The sequence below is a fragment of the Coregonus lavaretus genome (assembly GCF_964263955.1).
Source record: "Coregonus lavaretus genome assembly, chromosome: 29".
Taxonomy (NCBI): domain Eukaryota; kingdom Metazoa; phylum Chordata; class Actinopteri; order Salmoniformes; family Salmonidae; genus Coregonus; species Coregonus lavaretus.
Window position 1 is genome coordinate 7,992,408 of NC_140016.1, and position 24,172 is coordinate 8,016,579.

At 49.5% G+C, this 24,172-nt stretch overlaps 1 protein-coding gene across 2 annotated transcripts in view; it reads left to right on the top strand.

The window, feature by feature from the left end:
• Window positions 1-24,172, top strand: part of LOC311105074 (ankyrin repeat and KH domain-containing protein 1-like) — a 52,562-nt gene that overhangs the window by 24,500 nt on the left and 3,890 nt on the right. For both annotated transcript variants that reach the window (XM_084147067.1, XM_084147068.1), the window contains exons 11-36: window positions 1,185-1,294; window positions 1,736-1,823; window positions 2,246-2,373; window positions 2,529-2,672; window positions 2,843-2,948; window positions 4,270-4,547; window positions 5,113-5,406; window positions 6,139-6,568; window positions 6,902-7,041; window positions 7,183-7,294; window positions 7,505-7,650; window positions 7,842-7,984; window positions 8,636-8,849; window positions 9,055-9,230; window positions 9,417-9,579; window positions 9,756-9,851; window positions 10,008-10,308; window positions 10,517-10,716; window positions 16,534-16,841; window positions 17,509-17,661; window positions 17,998-18,147; window positions 20,112-21,633; window positions 22,170-22,356; window positions 22,540-22,665; window positions 22,818-23,063; window positions 23,180-23,364. In XM_084147067.1, coding sequence (XP_084003193.1) covers window positions 1,185-1,294; window positions 1,736-1,823; window positions 2,246-2,373; window positions 2,529-2,672; window positions 2,843-2,948; window positions 4,270-4,547; window positions 5,113-5,406; window positions 6,139-6,568; window positions 6,902-7,041; window positions 7,183-7,294; window positions 7,505-7,650; window positions 7,842-7,984; window positions 8,636-8,849; window positions 9,055-9,230; window positions 9,417-9,579; window positions 9,756-9,851; window positions 10,008-10,308; window positions 10,517-10,716; window positions 16,534-16,841; window positions 17,509-17,661; window positions 17,998-18,147; window positions 20,112-21,633; window positions 22,170-22,356; window positions 22,540-22,665; window positions 22,818-23,063; window positions 23,180-23,364 — 6,146 coding nt within the window. The remainder of the gene's footprint in view (window positions 1-1,184; window positions 1,295-1,735; window positions 1,824-2,245; window positions 2,374-2,528; window positions 2,673-2,842; window positions 2,949-4,269; window positions 4,548-5,112; window positions 5,407-6,138; window positions 6,569-6,901; window positions 7,042-7,182; window positions 7,295-7,504; window positions 7,651-7,841; window positions 7,985-8,635; window positions 8,850-9,054; window positions 9,231-9,416; window positions 9,580-9,755; window positions 9,852-10,007; window positions 10,309-10,516; window positions 10,717-16,533; window positions 16,842-17,508; window positions 17,662-17,997; window positions 18,148-20,111; window positions 21,634-22,169; window positions 22,357-22,539; window positions 22,666-22,817; window positions 23,064-23,179; window positions 23,365-24,172) is intronic.

Genomic DNA, 24,172 nt, shown 5'->3' on the forward strand with positions numbered 1-24,172 from the left:
GACTGACACGGAGAGAGAGACGGACGGACTGACACGGAGAGAGAGACGGACGGACTGACACGGAGAGAGAGACGGACGGACTGACACGGAGAGAGAGACGGACGGACGGACCGACACGGAGAGAGAGACGGACGGACGGACCGACACGGAGAGAGAGACGGACGGACGGACCGACACGGAGAGAGAGACGGACGGACGGACCGACACGGAGAGAGAGACGGACGGACCGACACGGAGAGAGAGACGGACGGACCGACACGGAGAGAGACGGACGGACCGACACGGAGAGAGACGGACGGACCGACACGGAGAGAGAGACGGACGGACCGACACGGAGAGAGAGACGGACGGACCGACACGGAGAGAGACGGACGGACTGACACGGAGAGAGAGACGGACGGACTGACACGGAGAGAGAGACGGACGGACTGACACGGAGAGAGAGACGGACGGACTGACACGGAGAGAGAGACGGACGGACTGACACGGAGAGAGAGACGGACGGACTGACACGGAGAGAGAGACGGACGGACTGACACGGAGAGAGAGACGGACGGACTGACACGGAGAGAGAGACGGACGGACTGACACGGAGAGAGAGACGGACGGACTGACACGGAGAGAGAGACGGACGGACGGACGGACTGACACGGAGAGAGAGACGGACGGACGGACGGACTGACACGGAGAGAGAGACGGACGGACGGACGGACTGACACGGAGAGAGGGACGGACGGACTGACACGGAGAGGGACGGACGGACTGACACGGAGAGGGACGGACGGACCGACACGGAGAGAGAGACGGACGGACTGACACGGAGAGGGACGGACGGACTGACACACGGACACACTGGGGCGGACGGACGGACACACTGGGGCGGACGGACGGACACACTGGGACGGACGGACGGACACACTGGGGCGGACGGACACAGAGGCGGACGGACGGACGGACACAGAGGCGGGCGGACGGGGAGAGAGGGAGAGAGGGAAACCTCCTGGTTGCTTATTGAGAATTCTTTGTTTGATCGTTAGTATTTTTGTAGGGAACTTGTGAGACTCCAGGCCTTAGCCTAGTAACTAGATGGCTGTTGTAAGTAAAGTTGACAACTTCTACCTTTTTAAACAGGGCTTGTTAGTTTTTCTTTTGGGTCAGCTCTGAACTCTGACCTCTCTCTATAGGGGCAAACGTGCACGCTACCACGGCGACAGGAGACACAGCGCTGACGTACGCGTGTGAGAATGGACACACCGACGTGGCCGACGTTCTGCTGCAGACAGGAGCAGATCTGGTACACACACTCCTGTTATCCCGTTCTGTCACCATCTCCTGTTATCCCGTTCTGTCACCATCTCCCTCCATTTGTTTTATCTTCCCCTCTCTTCTATCCTTTGCTCTCTTTCCATTCTACTCTTTCTGTGTGTTTGGTTTTTGTTTTACTGTCATGTGGGTACCAGACGTCCTCACAAGGATAGTAAAACAAGGAACATTCGGACAAGTGGGGACATTTTGCTGGTCACCACAAGGAAAAATACTATTTTAGGCTTAGGGGTTAGGTTTAGGGTTAGAATTAAGGTTGGGGTTAGGAGTTACGGTTAGGTTTAGGGGTTACGGAAAATAGGATTTTGGATGGGAATCCGTTATTTGGTCCTCACAAGGATAGCAATACAAAACTGTGTGTGTGGACCCATGTCCTCTCCTAAAATCCACTTCCTGTTTGTCTGTCCTCCAGGAGCATGAGTCTGAGGGGGGGAGGACTCCCCTGATGAAGGCAGCCAGAGCAGGACACCTCTGCACCGTGCAGTTCCTCATCAGCAAGGGTGGGTTAGGTTAGACTGCATCTTTTATTTTTTAAACCTCTACAATGTCCTACTATAGCAGACACTGGAAGGAGAAGTTGAAGTGACAGTGAGTGTTTTGCGTACGGTCTTTGGTGGCATTTCTTGTGGGAGTGAAAAAAATGCTTGGAATTTAAAATAACGTTATTAACCGGTTCCCATGCTTTTAGAATAATGGTTCTGTTCCTCGAAATATGTTATTTTCCGGTTTTCTGTTCGGTTTCCTGAACTGGTTACAACCCGGTTCTAGTATTCTTTGGGTTAGACTGCATTAAAAACATAAAAACAAGTCCCTCCTTTGGGATCTACATTCATTTTGAACTATTATTAGTATGAAACAATTGATTCTTAGAAGTGAATTTAAAGCGGTATATGAATGTTTCTTTCCTGTGTTTTGTGTCCAGGTGCTAACGTGAACCGAGCGACAGCTAACAAGGACCACACGGTGGTGTCTCTGGCCTGCGCTGGAGGGCACCTAGCTGTGGTAGAACTGCTGCTAGCGCATGGAGCTGACCCCACACACAGACTGAAGGTACAACACTCACACACCGTCATCAAACACCAGCATCAACCTCATAAGGAAGCTGTTTAACTCAGCCATAGTAACAAGAGGATCAGAATAGAAAAAGTGAACTTTGATGAAGCCACATGCAGACTTACTCTCACTTCCTATTTCTCCTCCAATAGGACGGCTCGACGATGCTGATTGAAGCTGCTAAGGGCGGCCACACCAACGTGGTGTCCTACCTGCTAGACTTCCCTAACAACATCCTGTCTGTCCCCGCGCCTGACCTCTGCCAACTCACACCCCCCTCACAAGACCCCTCTCAGGTAAAACTCACACCCCCCTCATAAGACCCCTCTCAGGTAAGACCCCTCTCAGATAAAAAATATTTTATGAGATTGTTTTGCACTATTGAAACAGGAAATGGCCGGCATGGAAGTTATGTTTAACTGTTGTCAAAGTGTTTGATGTTTTACAACCACTCTTCTATTCCCAGGTTCCTCGTGTCCCATTCCAGGCCCTGGCCATGGTGGTGCCCCCCCAGGAGCCAGACAGAGCCCCCTCCAACATCACCACGCCCCCGCCACCCGTCACCAGCAAAGGTAAAACAGAGAGCCTTGGCTTGGCCTGTTATAAACGAAGAGCCTTGCCTTGGCTTGGCCTGTTCTATACTGAACACAAATATAAACGCAACAATTTCAAAGATTTTACTGAGTTACAGTTCATATAAGGAAATCAGTCAATTGAAATAAATTCATTAGGCCCTAATCTATGGATTTCACATGACTGAGAATACATATGCATCTCTTGGTCACAGATACCTAAAAAAAAAGAAGCTAGGGGCATGGATCAGAAAACCAGTCAGTATCTGGTGTGATCACCATTTTGCGTTATGCAGATCTCCTTTGCGTAGAGTTGATCAGGTGTGGAATGTTTTCCCACTCCTCTTCAATGGCTGTGTGAAGTTGCTGGATGTTGGCGGGAACTGGAACATGCTGTCGATCCAGAGCATCCCAAACATGCTCAATGTGTGACATGTCTGGTGAGTATGCAGGTCATTGAAGAACTGGGACATTTTCAGCTTCCAGGAATTGGGTACAGATCCTTGTGTGACGGGCCCGTGCATTATCATGCTGAAACATGAGGTGATGGCGGCGCATGAATGGCACGACAATGGGCCTCAGAATCTCTGTCACGGTATCTCTGTGCATTCAAATTGCCATCGATAAAATGCAATTTTGTTCTTTGTCTGTAGCTTATGCCTGCCCATACCATAACCCCACCACCACCATGGGGCACTCTGTTCACGACAAGGACATTAGCAAACTGCTCGCCCACAGGACGCCATACACGTGGTCTGCTGTTATGAGGCCGGTTGGACGTACTGCCAAATTCTCTAAAATGATGCTGGAGGTGGTTTATGGTAGAGAAATTGACATTAAATTCTCTGGCAACAGCTCTGGTGGACATTCCTGCAGTCAGCATGACAATTACACACCCCCTCAACTTGAGACATCTGTGGCATTGTGTTGGGTGACAAAACTGCACATTTTAGAGTGGCCTTTTATTGTCCCCAGCACAAGGTGCACCTGTGTAATGATCATGGTGTTTAATCAGCTTCTTGATATGACACACCTGTCAGGTGGATGGATTATATTGGCAAAGGAGAAATGCTCACTAACAGGGATGTAAACACATTTGTGCACAAAATATGAGAGAAATAAGCTTTTTGTGCGTATAGAACATTTCTGGGATTTTGTATTTCAGCTCATGAAACATGTTGCATTTATATTTTTGTTCAGTATACATATCAAAAGTGTCTAAAGATGACGTGACTTCAACTGATGATGAATTGGCTTTATTGTAGTGTGACCTAATCCTGTTATCCCTCATTCCCTCCATCCCTTTCTCCCTCCTCTCCAGGTTGGTCTAAGCAGAGACAGGCTGCCCTCCCTCCCAGCCCCTCCAGTCCAGGAGGGGTGCGTCCCGGCCCGGGTCCCGGGGATGCAGAGGCCTTGCCCTCCTTCCACCTGTGCCAGCCCTTGGAGTGTATCGTGGAGGAGACGGAGGGGAAGCTTAATGAGCTGGGCCAGAGGATCTCAGCCATAGAGAAGGCCCAGCTGCAGTCTCTGGAACTTATCCAGGGAGAGCCGCTCACCAAAGACAAGATCGAAGAGTTGAAGAAGAGCCGGGAGGAGCAGGTGAGAGCAGACAGACAGATGGATCATTTATAGGTATAGGACCACAGAGATCCTATTGAATTATTAGAGGGGATGAGGTCGTAGACCAGTGTTTCCCAAGCGCTGTCCTGAGGGCCCCAAGGGGTGCACGTTTTGGTTTTTGCCTTAGCACTACACAGCTTATTCAAATGATCAAAGCTTGATGATGAGTTGGTTATTTGAATCGGCTGTGAATTGCTAGGGCAAAAACCAAAATGTGCACCCCTTGGGGTCCCCAGGGCAGAGTTTGGGAAATGCTGTCATAGACCCTCAATACAGGTAGGTAAAGGGCACACAATGGAAAATGTTGTAACTTTTTGCAATGCAAAGCGAAAATGTGTGTTTCTTATTCCAGGCAGTCCAGGTAGTTCCATCTCCGTTTCATTTATTTATTTTGGTTGGTGCCTAATGAACACTACCCAGGTCTGAAGGGACCAGATGGGTCTAGGAAATATGTTGATAGATAGATGGCTCCACCCATCTAGTCTCTCAACCAATGGATGAGAGAGGTCTGATTTCTCTCCCCCGTGGCGTGCGTGTCTTCTAGGTCCAGAAGAAGAAGAAGATTCTGAAGGAGCTGCAGAAGGTGGAGCGCCAGCTGCAGTTGAAGACCCAGCAGCAGTTCACCAAAGAGTACATGGAGGCCAAGGGCTTGAAGGAGGAGCAGGAGGCAGGCCAGGACCCGGGGCCAGGGCCGGGGGTAGGGGCCAACACTACCATGCCTGGGGCCCTCACAGCACCACCGGGGGTTAACACGCACACACAGCCCGGGTCGGATACAGGGTCTGATGAGGAGGGGAACAGAGAGGAGGAGGAGGAAGAAGAGGAGGAGGAGGAGGAGGTTAGGAGTTGTTGGTGGTGTTCTGTTATTTCTGAGTAATCAAGAGTTTCTGCTTTTCTGACATTCTCCTCCCCTCATATCTAATAGAAACAGACCTATCATCCCCTCATATCTAATAGAAACAGACCTATCCATCCCCTCATATCTAATAGAAACAGACCTATCCATCCCCTCATATCTAATAGAAACAGACCTATCCATCCCCTCATATCTAATAGAAACAGACCTATCCATCCCCTCATATCTAATAGAAACAGACCTATCCATCCCCTCATATCTAATAGAAACAGACCTATCCTTCCCCTCATATCTAATAGAAACAGACCTATCCATCCCCTCATATCTAATAGAAACAGACCTATCCATCCCCTCATATTTAATAGAAACAGACCTATCCATCCCCTCATATCTAATAGAAACAGACCTATCCATCCCCTCATATCTAATAGAAACAGACCTATCCATCCCCTCATATCTAATAGAAACAGACCTATCCATCCCCTCATATCTAATAGAAACAGACCTATCCATCCCCTCATATCTAATAGAAACAGACCTATCCATCCCCTCATATCTAATAGAAACAGACCTATCCATCCCCTAGCCCAAATCTTCATTTCTTCTGACTGTCTAAGTTGTCCTGATCACATTTCTGCTGTTTTTTGTGAAAACTGTTTCATACTTTTAGATGCTTTGTTAATTTGTTTTAAGTTTGCCTTGTTTCTATTCCAGGATGACGATGATGAGGAGGATGAAGATGATGATGACGAGGTGGAAGGAGAGGAGGAAGATTACACTAAGCTTCCCCAGGTGGACACCATCCTCTACAGGGATGGACAGCAGCCCCCTCTGCCGCCCTCGCCCTCCCCCCAGCCCCTGTCCTCCCCCCACTCACATCTCCACCCCCCTCCCCCCCTCCAGACAGCCTTCGTGCCCATCCAACCCCTACCCGAGTACAGCCCGTGCCCTGCCGACTACCCCTGCCCTGGCAGTACCAGCCCTGATCTGCAGAGGGTACTGGTGGGCCAGCAGATGCTGGGTCTGGGTCTGGGTCTGGGTCAGGGGTTAGGACCAGGGATGGTAGGGCAGCAGGCCCCAGACGGACTCATGGTGGCTACGCCCGCTCAGACACTTACAGACACACTGGATGACATCATGGCAGGTGAGTGTGTGTAGCGTAGCGTGGTCTTACAGCTGTTCTGCCTGCTGTGGGTGGGTGGGTGCATCTCAATAGTCTTAACTCCTTTCCTCCTTAGTATACTCCCCGTCTCTTTTCCTTCCATTCTGCCTGCTGTGGGTGGGTGGGTGCATCTCAATAGTCTTAACTCCTTTCCTCCTTAGTATACTCCCTGTCTCCTTTCCTTCAACTACACTGACTTGAAAGAACAGGACTGATGAACAAATTCCCCAAAGGAAAGGCCTGAAAAGTAACAGATGCTTACTTCTCCCTCCTTCTCCCTCCCCTGTTTCTCTCCTCCTCTCTCTGTTCCAGCAGCTGTGAGCAGCAGAGTACCCATGCTGAACACTACGACGTCCCCCACCCCCCTGTCTGACCCCCTGTCACAGACCCCCTCCAACATGGGCTCGCCCCCCTCCCCACTGCCCCTCTACCCCTCTGTGGACATCGACGCACACGTAAGTCACTGCTCACACACACACACTGTGGAGATCGATGCTCATGTACTGTAAAGCCCATGGTCACGCATACACACACATTCAAGACTGAGAGACAAACCGATACACACAGTGTTGTTGTAAATGTGTGTCTCCCTTCAGACGGAGAGTAACCATGACACAGCGCTGACGCTGGCCTGTGCCGGAGGACACGAGGAGCTGGTGTCTGTTCTCATCGCACGAGGAGCCAACATCGAGCACCGCGACAAGAAGGGTAACAAACACACACACACATGAAGTTACTGTTCATTCTGAATGTTAGTTGGGCCGGTATATCCGTCAGACATGTTTTATTTTCTGATTAATCAGGAATATATTTTTCTTACATCCAAGATAGGATTTATACAGTGTTCAAAGTGTTTCACATTGTATTGGGTGAATTTGGATATTTGGTTCTGACCCCCTCTCCTCGTCCTTTCCCCAGGTTTCACCCCTCTGATCCTGGCTGCGACAGCGGGCCACGTAGGTGTGGTGGAGGTCCTTCTGGATAAAGGAGGTGACATAGAGGCCCAGTCAGAGAGAACCAAAGACACGCCCCTCTCCCTGGCCTGCTCAGGGGGACGACAGGAGGTACACACCATAGAGATCTGATTTAAATGTGTTTAATTATTTCTAATATGGAATTCTATGGTACACTCTCACTTCCCTTCTATGAATCACCACACTGAAACGACTCACTGAATCAACTCGCCTTTCACTGAAATAGCATATTGAAAACATAATAAAGACTATGTCCCAGTACTTACAGATAACTGTCCTAGGTGGTGGAGTTGTTGCTGTTGCGAGGAGCCAATAAAGAGCATCGTAACGTGTCAGACTACACCCCTTTGAGCCTGGCGGCGTCCGGAGGCTATGTCAACATCATCAAGATCCTCCTCAACGCCGGCTCAGAGATCAACTCAAGGTACTGGGCGAGACAGGGCAGGGCGAGACGGTGCAGTGCAGGGCAGGGCAGGGCGAGACGGTGCAGGTCAGGGCAGGGCGAGACGGTGCAGTGCAGGGCAGGGCGAGACGGTGCAGTGCAGGGCAGGGCGAGACGGTGCAGGTCAGGGCAGGGCGAGACGGTGCAGTGCAGGGCAGGGCGAGACGGTGCAGTGCAGGGCAGGGCGAGACGGTGCAGTGCAGGGCAGGGCGAGACGGTGCAGTGCAGGGCAGGGCGAGACGGTGCAGTGCAGGGCAGGGCGAGACGGTGCAGTGCAGGGCAGGGCGAGACGGTGCAGTGCAGGGCAGGGCGAGACGGTGCAGTGCAGGGCAGGGCGAGACGGTGCAGGGCAGGGCGAGAAGGGGCAGGGCGAGACTACATCTTATTTTCTCTTCTCTTCTAACTGATAACACTACTTTTCCAGGTCTTGATCAAATACATTTATTTCTGAAATGTCTTACATCAGAAACTTGCACCGTGTTGTTTAAATGAATGATGACTGCGTCTTTGATAGTGAAAGCCCCTCACATCTCTCACTCATTGATAAAATCCACCCTCAATATCTCTCTCTCTCTCGCTTTCTTTCTCGCTTTCTCTCTTTCTTTCTTTCTTTCTTTCTTTCTCTCTCTCTAGGACGGGCAGTAAGCTGGGTATCTCTCCCCTGATGCTGGCAGCGATGAATGGTCACGTTCCAGCAGTCAAGCTACTGCTTGACATGGGCTCAGACATCAACGCTCAGATCGAGACTAACCGCAACACGGCGCTGACCCTGGCCTGCTTCCAGGGCCGCGCTGAGGTGGTCAGTCTGCTGCTAGACCGCAAGGCCAACGTAGAGCACAGAGCCAAGGTGAGGAGACCGGACCAGGACTGCACATGAACTGTTAGTCGTCCATATTATAGTAGTATATCAAGTCCAGAGCCAAGTTACATATAGGGTCTGGGGAATCCTAACTTTAGAATTGTCACTCTGTCTCAGTGCATGACTAAGTGATTTGAGTGAGGGATTGGCCCCATATTGTACATGTGATGTTGACCTCCCTCTCCCCTGGTAGACTGGTCTGACCCCTCTGATGGAGGCGGCGTCGGGGGGCTATGCTGAGGTCGGCCGGGTGTTGCTGGATAAAGGGGCTGATGTCAACGCCCCTCCTGTCCCCTCGTCCCGAGACACAGCCCTCACCATCGCTGCAGACAAGGGCCACTACAAGTTCTGTGAGCTGCTCATCAACAGGTGGGTGTTAAACCAACCAATCAAATAATCAATCATTCTGAATGAATCAGTCTTTGTCTGAGTGGGTATTCATTTTGAAGCCAGGAATTTCCCTAAAAGGTAATGTTTTAATTATCTCCTTCATCTTCTTTTTATCCTGTTTATCTCTCTTCTCTTAACTCCTCCCTCTTTTATTCCGTTCTCCAGAGGGGCTCACATTGACGTGCGCAATAAGAAAGGGAACACCCCTTTGTGGCTGGCGGCCAACGGCGGCCATTTTGACGTGGTTCAGCTGCTGGTGCAGGCCGGGGCCGACGTAGACGCTGCAGACAACCGCAAGATCACACCGCTCATGGCTGCCTTCCGCAAGGTAGGTCGTGTGGCAGGATGACCCTTCCCCTCTGCAACACCTGGCCCCCTCACTACCTAGTTCTACTACTAGGTCCTACAGTCTACCGCCTCCCTTTACTGCCCCCAGCCTGAAACAATGTTGGTCTATTTTACAGTTATCTCATCTCGCTCTATCTCCTTGTGTCTGTTTCTCAGGGTCATGTAAAGGTGGTTCAGTACCTGGTAAAAGAGGTCAACCAGTTCCCCTCAGACATTGAGTGTATGAGATACATCGCCACCATCGCTGACAAGGTAACACTCCTCCACCAGGTTGGAATGATCACTCTTTGAGTTTGTATGTTGGCTGGATATCATTTACTGTCAAATGCGGCATATCTTGTATAAGTATGGCGGTGGGTTAGAAAGAGTTGTCTCCACCAACTCTCTCCATTCCTCCCTCGCTCTCAGGAGTTGTTGAAGAAGTGCCACCAGTGCATGGAGACCATCGTCAAAGCCAAAGACCAGCAGGCTGCTGAGGCCAACAAGAACGCCAGCATTCTCCTCAAGGAGCTCGACCTGGAGAAGTCCAGAGAGGAGAGCAAGAAGCAGGCCCTGGCAGCCAAGAGAGAGAAACGCAAGGAGAAACGCAAGAAGAAGAAGGAGGAACAGAAGAAAAAGCAGGAGGAGGAGGAGGAGGAGGAGGAGCAGAAGACTACCAAGGAGGAGGAGGAAGACTGTGAGATGCAGAAGGAGGACGAGTCGGCTGAGGGTAAATTATATATTGATTTCAATATCTAATCTTTTGTTCCCAAAAATGCTGATTATTAACGTTTGTTTGCTGTAGCTAGTTTAACAAAAGCAAAGATTGCAGTCAATCCTTGTCCATAGACTGTTTTCAAAGTAAGGAAACAAATGTCTAATATGTAATATTGTGGAACTATCCCTTCAACTCTCCGTCCGTCCCTCCCCCTCTCCAGAAGTGGACCCCCCCATCGACCCTCCCAGTGCGACCACCACCACCACCATCGGTATCCCCGCCACCTCGGTCTCCTTCAGCTGTGTGTTCGGCAAGAAGAGGGCCAGTGTTGCCACGACGACCAGCGCCAACCGCAAGAGCAAGAAGAACAAGATCAAGGACTCGTCCTCCAGCGAACCAATCATACTGCAGGACCCACAGGTATTAACCAATCATACTGCAGGACCCACAGGCGTTTGGTGTATTTAAAATATAGATTCACATTTTGATTTTTTTTGTGTTTTTTATTTATTTATTTATTATTTATACATACAGTGAGGGGAAAAAAGTATTTGATCCCCTGCTGATTTTGTACGTTTGCCCACTGACAAAGAAATGATCAGTCTATAATTTAATGGTAGGTTTATTTGAACAGTGAGAGACAGAATAACAACAACAAAATCCAGAAAAACGCATGTCAAAAATGTTATAAATGTATTTGCATTTTAATGAGGGAAATAAGTATTTGACCCCTCTGCAAAACATGACTTAGTACTTAGTGGCAAAATCCTTGTTGGCAATCACAGAGGTCAGACGTTTCTTGTAGTTGGCCACCAGGTTTGCACACATCTCAGGAGGGATTTTGTCCCATTCCTCTTTGCAGATCTTCTCCAAGTCATTAAGGTTTCAAGGCTGACGTTTGGCAACTCGAACCTTCAGCTACCTCCACAGATTTTCTATGGGATTAAGGTCTGGAGACTGGCTAGGCCACTCCAGGACCTTAATGTGCTTCTTCTTGAGCCACTCCTTTGTTGCCTTGGCTGCGTGTTTTGGGTCATTGTCATGCTGGAATACCCATCCACGACCCATTTTCAATGCCCTGGCTGAGGGAAGGAGGTTCTCACTCAAGATTTGACGGTACATGGCCCTGTCCATCGTCCCTTTGATGCGGTGAAGTTGTCCTGTCCCCTTAGCAGAAAAACACCCCCAAAGCATAATGTTTCCACCTCCATGTTTGACGGTGGGGATGGTGTTCTTGCGGTCATAGGCAGCATTCCTCCTCCAAACACGGCGAGTTGAGTTGATGCCAAAGAGCTCAATTTTGGTCTCATCTGACCACAACACTTTCACCCAGTTCTCCTCTGAATCATTCAGATGATCATTGGCAAACGTCAGACGGCCCTGTATATGTGTTTTCTTGAGCAGGGGGACCTTGCGGGCGCTGCAGGATTTCAGTCCTTCACAGCGTAGTGTGTTACCAATTGTTTTCTTGGTGACTATGGTCCCAACTGCCTTGAGATAATTAACAAGATCCTCCCGTGTAGTTCTGGGCTGATTCCTCACCGTTCTCATGATCATTACAACTCCACGAGGTGAGATCTTGCATGGAGACCCAGGCCGAGGGAGATTGACAGTTATTTTGTGTTTCTTCCATTTGCGAATAATCGCACTAACTGTTGTCACCTTCTCACCAAGCTGCTTGGCGATGGTCTTGTAGCCCATTCCAGCCTTGCGTAGGTCTACAATCTTGTCCCTGACATCCTTGGAGAGCTCTTTGGTCTTGGCCATGGTGGAGAGTTTGGAATCTGATTGATTGATTGCTTCTGTGGACAGGTGTCTTTTATACAGGTAACAAACTGAGATTAGGAGCACTGCCTTTAAGAGTGTGCTCCTAATCTCAGCTCGTTACCTGTATAAAAGACACCTGGGAGCCAGAAATCTTTCTGATTGAGAGGGGGTCAAATACTTATTTCCCTCATTAAAATGCAAATCAATTTATAACATTTTTGACATGCGTTTTTCTGGATTTTGTTGTTGTTATTCTGTCTCTCACTGTTCAAATAAACCTACCATTAAAATTATAGACTGATCATGTCTTTGTCAGTGGGCAAACGTACAAAATCAGCAGGGGATCAAATACTTTTTCCCCTCACTGTATATGTATATATATGTGTGTGTTTGTATATGTGTATATATATACACACACACACACACACACACACACACACACACACACACACACACACACACACACACACACACACACACACAGTGGGGAGAACAAGTATTTGATACACTGCCGATTTGCAGGTTTTCCTACTTACAAAGCATGTAGAGGTCTGTAATTTTTATCATAGATACACTTCAAATGTGAGAGACGGAATCTAAAACAAAAATCCAGAAAATCACATTGTATGATTTTTAAGTAATTAATTTGCATTTTATTGCATGACATAAGTATTTGATACATCAGGAAAGCAGAACTTAATATTTGGTACAGAAACCATTGTTTGCAATTACAGAGATCATACGTAGGTCTTGACCAGGTTTGCACACACTGCAGCAGGGATTTTGGCCCACTCCTCCATACAGACCTTCTCCAGATCCTTCAGGTTTCGGGGCTGTCGTAGGGCAATACGGACTTTCAGCTCCCTCCAAATATTTTCTATTGGGTTCAGGTCTGGAGACTGGCTAGGCCACTCCAGGACCTTGAGATGCTTCTTACGGAGCCACTCCTCAGTTGCCCTGGCTGTGTGTTTCGGGTCGTTGTCATGCTGGAAGACCCAGCCACGACCCATCTTCAATGCTCTTACTGAGGGAAGGAGGTTGTTGGCCAAGATCTCGCGATACATGGCCCCATCCATCCTCCCCTCAATACGGTGCAGTCGTCCTGTCCCCTTTGCAGAAAAGCATCCACAAAGAATGATGTTTCCACCTCCATGCTTCACGGTTGGGATGGTGTTCTTGGGGTTGTACTCATCCTTCTTCCTCCAAACACGGCGAGTGGAGTTTAGACCAAAAAGCTCTATTTTTGTCTCATTAGACCACATGACCTTCTCCCATTCCTCCTCTGGATCATCCAGATGGTCATTGGCAAACTTCAGACGGGCCTGGGCATGCGCTGGCTTGAGCAGGGGGACCTTGCGTGCGCTGCAGGATTTTAATCCATGACGGCGTAGTGTGTTACTAATGGTTTTCTTTGAGACTGTGGTCCCAGCTCTCTTCAGGTCATTGACCAGGTCCTGCCGTGTAGTTCTGGGCTGATCCCTCACCTTCCTCATGATCATTGATGCCCCACGAGGTGAGATCTTGCATGGAGCCCCAGACCGAGGGTGATTGACCGTCATCTTGAACTTCTTCCATTTTCTAATAATTGCGCCAACAGTTGTTGCCTTCTCACCAAGCTGCTTGCCTATTGTCCTGTAGCCCATCCCAGCCTTGTGCAGGTCTACAATTGTATCCCTGATGTCCTTACACAGCTCTCTGGTCTTGGCTATTGTGGAGAGGTTGGAGTCTGTTTGAGTGTGTGGACAGGTGTCTTTTATACAGGTAACGAGTTCAAACAGGCTTCTTAAAGAAAAACTAACAGGTCTGTGAGAGTCGGAATTCTTACTGGTTGGTAGGTGATCAAATATTTATGTCATGCAATAAAATGTAAATTAATTACTTAAAAATCCATACAATTTGATTTTCTGGATTTTTGTTTTACATTCCGTCTCTCACAGTTGAAGTGTACCTATGATAAAAATTACAGACCTCTACATCTGGTGTGGCCACCAGCTGCATTAAGTACTGCAGTGCATCTCCTCCTCATGGACTGTACCAGATTTGCCAGTTCTTGCTGTGAGATGTTAAGCTACTCTTCCACCAAGGCACCTGCAAGTTCCCGGACATTTCTTGGGGGAATGGCCCTAACCCTCACCCTCCGATCCAGCAGGTCCTAGACGTGCTCAATGGGATTGAGATCCGGGCTCTTCGCTGGCTATGGCAGAACACTGACATTCCTGTCTTGCAGGAAATCATGCACAGAACGAGCAGGATGGCTAGTGGCATTGTCATGCTGGAGGGTCATGTCAGGATGAGCCTGCAGGAAGGGTACCACATGAGGGAGGAGGATGTCTTCCCTGTAACGCACAGCGTTGAAATTGCCTGCAATGACAACAAGCTCAGTCCGATGATGCTGTGACACACCGCCCCAGACCATGACGGACCCTCCACCTCCAAATCGATCCCGCTCCAGAGTACAGGCCTCGGTGTAACGCTCATTCCTTCGACGATAAACGCGAATCCGACCATCACCCCTGGTGAGACAAAACTGCGACTCGTCAGTGAAGAGCACCTTTTGCCAGTCCTGTCTGGTCCAGCGACGGTGGGTTTGTGCCCATAGGCGACGTTGTTGCCGGTGATGTCTGGTGAGGACCTGCCTTACAACAGGCCTACAAGCCCTCAGTCCAGCCTCTCTCAGCTTATTGCGGATAGTCTGAGCACCGATGGAGGGATTGTGCGTTACTGGTGTAACTCGGGCAGTTGTTGTTGCCATCCTGTACCTGTCCCGCAGGTGTGATGTTCGGATGTACCGATCCTGTGCAGGTGTTGTTACACGTAGTCTGCCACTGCGAGGACAATCAGCTGTCCGTCCTGTCTCCCTGTAGCGCTGTCTTAGGCGTCTCACAGTACGGACATTGCAATTTATTGCCATGACCACATCTGCAGTCCTCATGCCTCATTCACGCAGATAAGCAGGGACCCTGGGCATCTTTCTTTTGGTGTTTTTCAGAGTCAGTAGAAAGGCCTCTTTAGTGTCCTAAGTTTTCATAACTGTGACCTTAATTGCCTACCGTCTGTAAACTGTTTGTGTCTTAACGACCGTTCCACAGGTGCATGTTCATTTAATTGTTTATGGTTCATTGAACAAGGATGGGAAACAGTGTTTAAACCCTTTTTTACAATGAAGATCTGTGAAGTTATTTGTATTTTTATACGAATTGTCTTTGAAAATCTGGGTCCTGAAAAATTTGTTTCTTTTTTTGCTGAGTTATATTTATATAATCTATATATACACACAGTACCAGTCAAAAGTTTGGACACACCTACTCATTCCAGGGTTTTTCTTTATTTTTACTATTTTCTACATTGTATAATAATAGTGAAGACATCAAAACTATGAAATAACACATATGTAATCATGTAGTAACCAAAAAAGTGTTAAACAAATCAAAATATATTGTATATTTGAGATTCTTCAAATAGCCACCCTTTGCCTTGATGACAGCTTTGCACAGTCTTGGCAGTTCCAAACTGCCTCTGGAAGCAACGTCAGCTCAAGAATGTTTCCATGGCCGAGCAGCCGCACACAAGCCTAAGATCACCATGCACAATGCCAAGCGTCGGCTGGAGTGGTATAAAGCTCGCCGCCATTGGACTCTAGAGCAGTGGAAACACGTTCTCTGGAGTGATGAATCACGCTTCACCATCTGGCAGTCCGACGGACGAATCTGGGTTTGGCGGATGCCAGGAGAACTCTACCTGCCCGACTGCATAGTGCCAACTGTAAAGTTTGGTGGGGGAGGAATAATGGTCTGGGGCTGTTTTTCATGGTTGGGGCCCCTTAGTTCCAGTAAAGGGGAATCTTAATGCTACAGCATACAATGACATTATGGACAATTCTGTGCTTCCAACTTTGTGGCAACAGTTTTGGGAAGTTCAGCATGACAATGCCACCATGCACAAAGCGAGGTCCATACAGAAATGGTTAGTCGAGATCGGTGTGGAAGAATTTGACTGGCCTGCACAGAGCCCTGACCTCAACCACATCGAACACCCTTAGGATGAATTGGAACGCCGACTGCAAGCCAGGACTAATCGCCCAACATCAGTGCCTGACCTCACTAATGCTCTTGTGGCTGAATGGAAGCAGGTTGGAACATTGCTGCGGGGACATCTAGTGGAAAACCTTCCCAGAAGAGTGGAGGCTGTTATCGCAGCAAAGGGGGGATCAGCTCCATATTAATGCCCATGATTTTGGAATGAGATGTTTGACGAGGAGGTGTCCACATACACTAGTCATGTAGTGTGTGTGTGACATGACTGCAAAATATAATGTAGCTAAATTCAAGGACAAGAGTGAGAAGCTATGATGGTTTTGTTTCTGGGAGGCTGTAAATACATACACATTTCCACTCAAAATTCTACCATCAAACAGTCTTATCAAGTCAGTCAAGGTGTCTAATCAGTGATAATTCCATCTCTGTCCAGCAGGTGGTGCTGGCACAGCACAAGGCCAACAAGATCCATGGGGAGCCGCGGGGCAGGGCTGGGGGCACCAGCGACTCAGACCCCCTGGACAGCACCGACTGTGCCAGTGAGACTAGCAGCAGTGGGGGCAAGAGCCAGGAGCTCAACTTCCTCCCCGACATCTCCTCTTCTTCCTCCTCCTCCTCGTCCTCCTCCTCCTCTTCGTCCTCGGGCCCCTCTCACAGCCTGCTGCCAGGCCCGGAGAAGAGACACTGTCCTCAGCTACACCCAGGCAACCAAGTCACCGTCTCCATCTCCAAACCTACACAGAAGTGAGTGACCTGCAGCACTTTAGAGGAGAGATATTGGTTTGAGTTAGACTAAGAACTGTAGTTTTCCTAAAGGAGCTGGTCAAGCTCCATCACATTACACAGAACAGTGCATTTTTTATACAAATGCATAGTTAAAAACAGCAACCTTATTAATTGTGAATCGTAATTATAATAATTGTAAATATTTATCCCCTTCTCGCGCTCTTCCTCCCCCCCTTCTCTCTCTCTTCCTCCCCCACTTCTCTCTCTCTTCCTCCCCCACTTCTCTCTCTCTTCCTCCCCCCCTTCTCACTCTCTTCCTCCCCCCTTCTCTCTCTCTTCCTCCCCCCTTCTCTCTCTCTTCCTCCCCCCCTTCTCTCTCTCTTCCTCCCCCCCTTCTCTCTCTCTTCCTCCCCCCCTTCTCTCTCTCTTCCTCCCCCCTTCTCTCTCTCTTCCTCCCCCCCTTCTCTCTCTCTTCCTCCCCCCCTTCTCTCTCTCTTCCTCCCCCCTTCTCTCTCTCTTCCTCCCCCCTTCTCTCTCTCTTCCTCCCCCCTTCTCTCTCTCTTCCTCCCCCCTTCTCTCTCTCTTCCTCCCCCCTTCTCTCTCTCTTCCTCCCCCCCCTTCTCTCTCTTCCTCCCCCCCTTCTCTCTTCCTCCCCCCCTTCTCTCTCACCCGCTCCCCTTCTCAGAGCTCCAGACATGAGTGAGATGACCCCCAGCAGCTCTCTACCGTCTCAGTTTAAGACGATGTCTCTGCCCGTCACATCCCCCAACAGCAAGAGCCTCACCAGCCCCAAGAGGGGACAGAAGAGAGAGGAGGGCTGGAAGGAGGTGGTCAGACGGTGGGTAGACGCACGCACCATCCATAAAATCCATCTAGAAATGCTTCAAATTAATCTATAGGTCATTTTAGGCCGGTGGTTCCCAACCTTTTTTGTTTACTTTTAAGTCTTTCTCTGCCTGTAGTAACCCCCTCATGTGCATTTTCACAGTAGACCTATGGTCTCATGAGTATTCTAAAGTACCCCCTGTGGATAGGCCTAGTACCCCTGGTTGGGAACCACTGTTTTAGACAATAAGGAAAAGTGAGTTGTCAGCACTGTTGCTCCCCATTGATCTTGTTTTTTGGCCCGGTTCTAAACTCCATATGAACCTCTCTCTCTCTCTCCGGGCTGCAGGTCTAAGAAGCTGTCGGTGCCGGCCTCGGTGGTGTCGAGGATCATGGGTAGAGGAGGCTGCAACATCACAGCTATACAGGACGTGACGGGAGCACACATCGACGTGGACAAACAGAAAGACAAGAACGGAGAGAGAATGATCACCATCAGGTAGGGAGGGAGGGAGGGAGAGAGAATTATCACCATCAGGTGGAGAAGGAGGGGATGGAGAGGGAGGGGGAGAGAGGAAGGGAGGGGATGGAGAGGACGGGGGAGAGAGAGAGAGAGAGAGAGAGAGAGAGAGACCTCTGGTGGCAGCAGCCCACTATTAGACCAGTCAACCGAGTAGAGAACTGAACAGGAGGAAACGAGAGAAAATAATAGCTACGCTACCAGGAATATACACTACCGGTCAAAAGTTTAGAACACCTACTGATTCCAGGATTTTCTTTATTTTTACTATTTTCTACATTGTAGAATAATAGTGAAGACATAAAAACTATGAAATAGCACATATGGAATCATGTAGTAACCAAAAAAGTGTTCAAGAAATCTAAATATATTTTATATTTGAGATTCTTCAAATCGCCACCCTTTGCCTTGATGACAGCTTTGCACACTCTTGGCATTCTCTCAACCAGCTTCATGAGGTAGTCACCTGGAATGCATTTCAATTAACAGGTGTGCCTTAAAAGTTAATTTGTGGAATTTCTTTCCTTCCTAATGTGTTTGAGCCAATCACATGTGTTGTGACAAGGTAGGGGGGGTATACAGAAGATAGCCATATTTGGTAAAAGACCAAGTCCATATTATGGCAAGAACAGCTCAAATAAACAAATAAACGACAGTCCATCATTACTTTAAGACATGAAGGTCAGTCAATACGTTTCTCTGGGTCTTCAAGTGCAGTCGCAAAAACCATCAAGCGCTATGATGAAGCTGGCTCTCATGGAATGGAAGACCCAGAGTTACCTCTGCTGCAGAGGATAAGTTCATTGGTTACCAGCCTCAGAAATTGCAGGCCAAATAAATGCTTCAGAGTTCAAGTAACAGACACATCAACATCAACTGTTCAGAGGAGACTGCGTGAATCAGGCCTTCATGGTCGAATTGCTGCAAACAAACCACTACTAAAGGACACCAATAAGAAGAAGAGACTTGCTTGGGCCAAGAAACATGAGCAATGGACATTAGACTGGTGGAAATGTGTCCTTTAGTCTGGAGTCCAAATTGGACATTTTTGGTTCCAACTGCCGTGTCTTTGTGAGACGCGGTGTGGGTGAACGGATGATCTCCGCATGTGTATTTCCCACGATAAGCATGGATGAGGAGGTGTTATGGTGTGGGGGTGCTTTGCTGGTGACACTGTCTGTGATTTATTTAGAATTCAAGGCACACTTAACCAGCATGGCTACCACAGCATTCTGCAGCGATATGCCATCCCATCTGGTTTGGGCTTAGTGGAACTATCATTTGTTTTTCAACAGGACAATGACCCAACACACCTCCAGGCTGTATAAGGGCTATTTTACCAAGAAGGAGAGTGATGGAGTGCTGCATCAGATGACCTGGCCACAATCCCCTGACCTCAACCAAATTGAATGGTTTGGGATGAGTTGGACCGCAGAGTGAAGGAAAAGCAGCCAACAAGTGTTCTGCATCTGTGGGAACTACTTCAAGACTGTTGGAAAAGCATTCCAGGGGAAGCTTGTTGAGAGAATGCCAAGAGTGTGCAAAGCTGTCGTCAAGGCAAAGGGTGGCTGTTTGAAGAATCTCATATAAAATATATTTTGATTTGTTTAACACTTCTTTGGTTACTACATGATTCCATATGTGCTATTTCATAGTTTTGATGTCTTCACTATTATTCTACAATGTAGAAAATAGTAAAAACAAAGAAAAACCCTTGAATGAGTAGGTGTTCTAAAACTTTTGACCAGTAGTGTATGTGTTGATTTATCTGAGTGATTCTAAGTATTTAGAAGGAATGAAGTGTGGTCTTAATCATCCTCCTGCTGTATCTCCAGGATATCAGTGAAGAGTTCAGATACTGTGATTGGTTGGAACCATTTCCATATGGAATGTATACATTGTAGTGCATCCCCTGACCCCCGTGTTGTGATGGTCCATTCCAGAGGTGGCACAGAGTCGACACGCCACGCGGTCCAGCTGATCAACTCTCTGATCCAGGACCCAGCCAAGGAACTAGAGGACCTGATCCCCAGGAACCACATCAGGGCCCCGGGCTCCAAGACCACCTCAGTCCCCTTCCCCACCCCCACTGGAGCTAACCTTAACCTCACCGTCGGGGCCAAGGCACTGGGCTCCCTGGTCACGTCCTCTGGGGTCTCCTTCCAGTCCTCCTCCTCTCAGACAGGGGGTAAGATGGGTAAGGGTCTGTCGTCTGGGGTGAGGCAGCCCTTTCCCGTGTCTCTCCCCCTGGCCTACGCCCATCCCCAGCTGGCCCTTCTGGCAGCCCAGACCATGCACCAGATCAGGCTCCCCAGACTGCCCATGGCCCAGTTCGGTGGGACCTTCTCCCCTGCCGCCAGCACCTGGGGCCCGTTCCCGGTGCGGCCGCTGAGTCCCGGTAGCGCCAACAGCTCCCCCAAACACAACGGTGGTAGTAGTAACAACCAGGCCAGATCCAACTTATCTAGTCATAATGATCACAACACATCATCCACAGGGTCCTCTGTCTCCAGTCCTAGTGCCTTTAACAGTCACGCTGCTACGACTACAGGGTCACCCCACACCCCTCCTGGGGCCCAACCCAGTGCCCCCACCCCTTCCTCAGTCAGGAAACAGCTGTTCACCTCTGACCCCAAGCACACAGGGGTCAACTCTGTCTCCATGGTTACTGCCACCACTGTCAGTAGTAGTAGTAGTAATAGTAGTAGTCACTCAGTGAGAGGTACAGGGTCTCCCGCCCACCAATACACAGGCTTAACGGCTACATACGCCCCTAAACCTCATCAACCCCAGGTCGCCCCCATCTCTCAGCCCCCCAAGTCACCCCCCAGCGCCCCCACTGCTCCCCCAGGCAAGGTGAAGCTGACCCCCTCCCTCTCTCAGGAGGCCCAGCCCGTCTCAGTCAACAATGGGGTTAGTTCAGGTGGTTTCACCGCCCCTGCCATGGCTGCCCCCTCCAAACCTGAGCCCCGCCAGCAGCAGCACCAACCCCCTCCCCTAACCTCCACCTCCTCCTCAGACTCCCCTCCACCTCTCCTCCCTCCTCAGTCCAGCTCCCACCTCCCCCCATCCTCCTCCGCTCCCTCACACACACACCCCAACAGCACCGTACCCCACTTCTCGGCTCCCGCTCCCCGCGTCTCACACCGCATGCAGCCCCCGACAGGGCCCTACTACCAACACCCCAACCAGCAGCAGCAACAACAACAACCGTTCCTACCCCACAACACACAGCAACAACAACATGAGCACCCCAACCAGCAGCAGCCCCAAGCGTCCCAGCCAACCTCCATGCCCCCTCAGCCCCAGTCTCCTCACCACCCCCAGTCCTCCATGGGTCTGATGAACGGCTCTCAGATGCAGCAACAGCAGGTCCATGGTGGGGCCAAGCCCCAGCAGATGCCCCCTAACTTCGGCCCTGCAGCCCTCTTCAACCATTTCAGCAGCATGTTCGACAACAACCAGGTGGGTGCCACCACACATTATTTTCTACTATTTTTATTTTTATTATCCAAAGAAAAACATTTTATTACAACAGAGCAGGGCTATCCAACCCTGTTCCTGGAGAGCTACCCTCCTGTAGGTTTTCACTCCAACCCTGTTCCTGGAGAGCTACCCTCCTGTAGGTTTTCACTCCAACCCTGTTCCTGGAGAGCTACCCTCCTGTAGGTTTTCACTTTAACCCTGTTCCTGGAGAGCTACCCTCCTGTAGGTTTTAACTCCAACCCTGTTCCTGGAGAGCTACCCTCCTGTAGGTTTTCCTTCCGACCCCAGTTGTAACTAACCAGATTCAGCCTATCAACCAGCTTATTATTAGAATCAGGTGAGCTAGATTAGGGTTGGAGCGAAAACCTACAGGAGGGTAGCTCTCCAGGAACAGGGTTGGAGAGCCCTGCCATAGAGTAACAACATGTTTGAAGGTTGTGACCTAAACTTCAGTGCCTACTCATTTTGGGTCACACCTGTGCCCAATTTGCTCACTAACCACTTGTCTCTATTAGGTGGGTAACAACCAGGTGTGGGGTGCGTGCCACCTCCCTGCCCGCTCCCCCCCTGAGCAGCAGTATTCTGCCCCCCCCACCTACATGGGCATGGGCCAGATGGATGGCATGATGGCCCCTCCTCCAGACAGCTCCAAGGCCCCTGGATACCGCTCTGCCTCACAGAGGATGGTCAACAGTCCCATTGGTAAAATAAAAGGCTATTTAGATGATTTATTTTCTCTTTGACTTTGTTTGACCTTACAGTATATGCCCCAACTCTCTCTCCCTGTCTTACAGCTCTGAGTCTGACCAGCTATGCTACCAGTATGTCTGGTAGTCCAGGGTACCTGCAGTCTATAGGCCTCTAACTCTCTCTCTCTGTATGTAGCTCTGACCAGCTATGCTACTAGTATGTCTGGTAGTCCAGTCTATCTACACGGCCCAGCAGCTGTGGGAACCCCCTCCTTCAGCAGACAGCACTTCTCCCCTCACCCCTGGAGCGCTGCCACATCAGGTACTGACACAGATGTGTGAAAATGAATCTAAAATGCCCATGAAGCTTATTTTCCAGGAATTCAACACACAGAACATAAATTATTTAACTAATACAATTTAAGAGATTTTTGCCTAACTAGACACACAACCTTTAACCCCTCCCCTCCCCAGGCGAGTCCCAGGCGGTGCCCCCTGCCTCCACGGTGTCGTCGTCTGGCCCCCCGGGCCCCCCTCCCCACCAGGCCAAGCAGGGCCAGGGAAGCAGCCAGCAGGACAGGAAGGTGCCTCCTCCCATCGGGACAGAGAGGCTGGCTAGGATCAGACAGACCACCGTCAACCCTCCTCTCCTCCAGACCTCCTACACCGCTCCTGTAGGACAGGGAGGCATATGGTCCTTCGGAGTCGGCAGCGCCTCGGGTGAGTAGTCACACACACAACCTTTAACCCACCCTGGTCTCTCCATCCCCTGATGTAGGGCTGATAGGTAAACAGACCACACCCCGTGTCTCATCTCCCGTCTCCCTCTCCTCTAGAAGCCATGTCAGGTTGGTCCCAGCCCCTGATGGGTAGTCACATGATGCACCCTGGGCTGCAGGCGGACCACAACTTCTCCCAGTACCAGCCCATGGAGCAGGACGACACCGGCATCTCTAACCCCGCTAACAACTACCACCAGCAACACATCAACCACCCCAACAACTACATGGACTTCCCCAAGGTAACACACACACCTTTGCTGATTTTGAAAGTATCATATCACCTTCTCAAATGGCTGTTCCTCTTCTTGTCTGTGTCTCCAGGGTAGGGCCATGTCAATATACTGTAGATAGTGGACCTTGTTGTCTCCAGGGTAGGGCCATGTCAATATACTGTAGTTAGTGGACCTTGTTGTCTCCAGGGTAGGGCCATGTCAATATACTGTAGATAGTGGACCTTGTTGTCTCCAGGGTAGGGCCATGTCAATATACTGTAGTTAGTGGACCTTGTTGTCTCCAGGGTAGGGCCATGTCAATATACTGTAGATAGTGGACCTTGTTGTCTCCAGGGTAGGGCCATGTCAATATACTGTAGTTAGTGGACCTTGTTGTCTCCAGGGTAGGGCCATGTCAATATACTGTAGTTAGTGGACCTTGTTGTCTCCAGGGTAGGGCCATGTCAATATACTGTAGTTAGTGGACCTTGTTGTCTCCAGGGTAGGGCCATGTCAATATACTGTAGTTAGTGGACCTTGTTGTCTCCAGGGTAGGGCCATGTCAATATACTGTAGTTAGTGGACCTTGTTGTCTCCAGGGTAGGGCCATGTCAATATACTGTAGTTAGTGGACCTTGTTGTCTCCAGGGTAGGGCCATGTCAATATACTGTAGTTAGTGGACCTTGTTGTCTCCAGGGTAGGGCCATGTCAATATACTGTAGTTAGTGGACCTTGTTGTCTCCAGGGTAGGGCCATGTCAATATACTGTAGATAGTGGACCTTGTTGTCTCCAGGGTAGGGCCATGTCAATATACTGTAGATAGTGGACCTTGT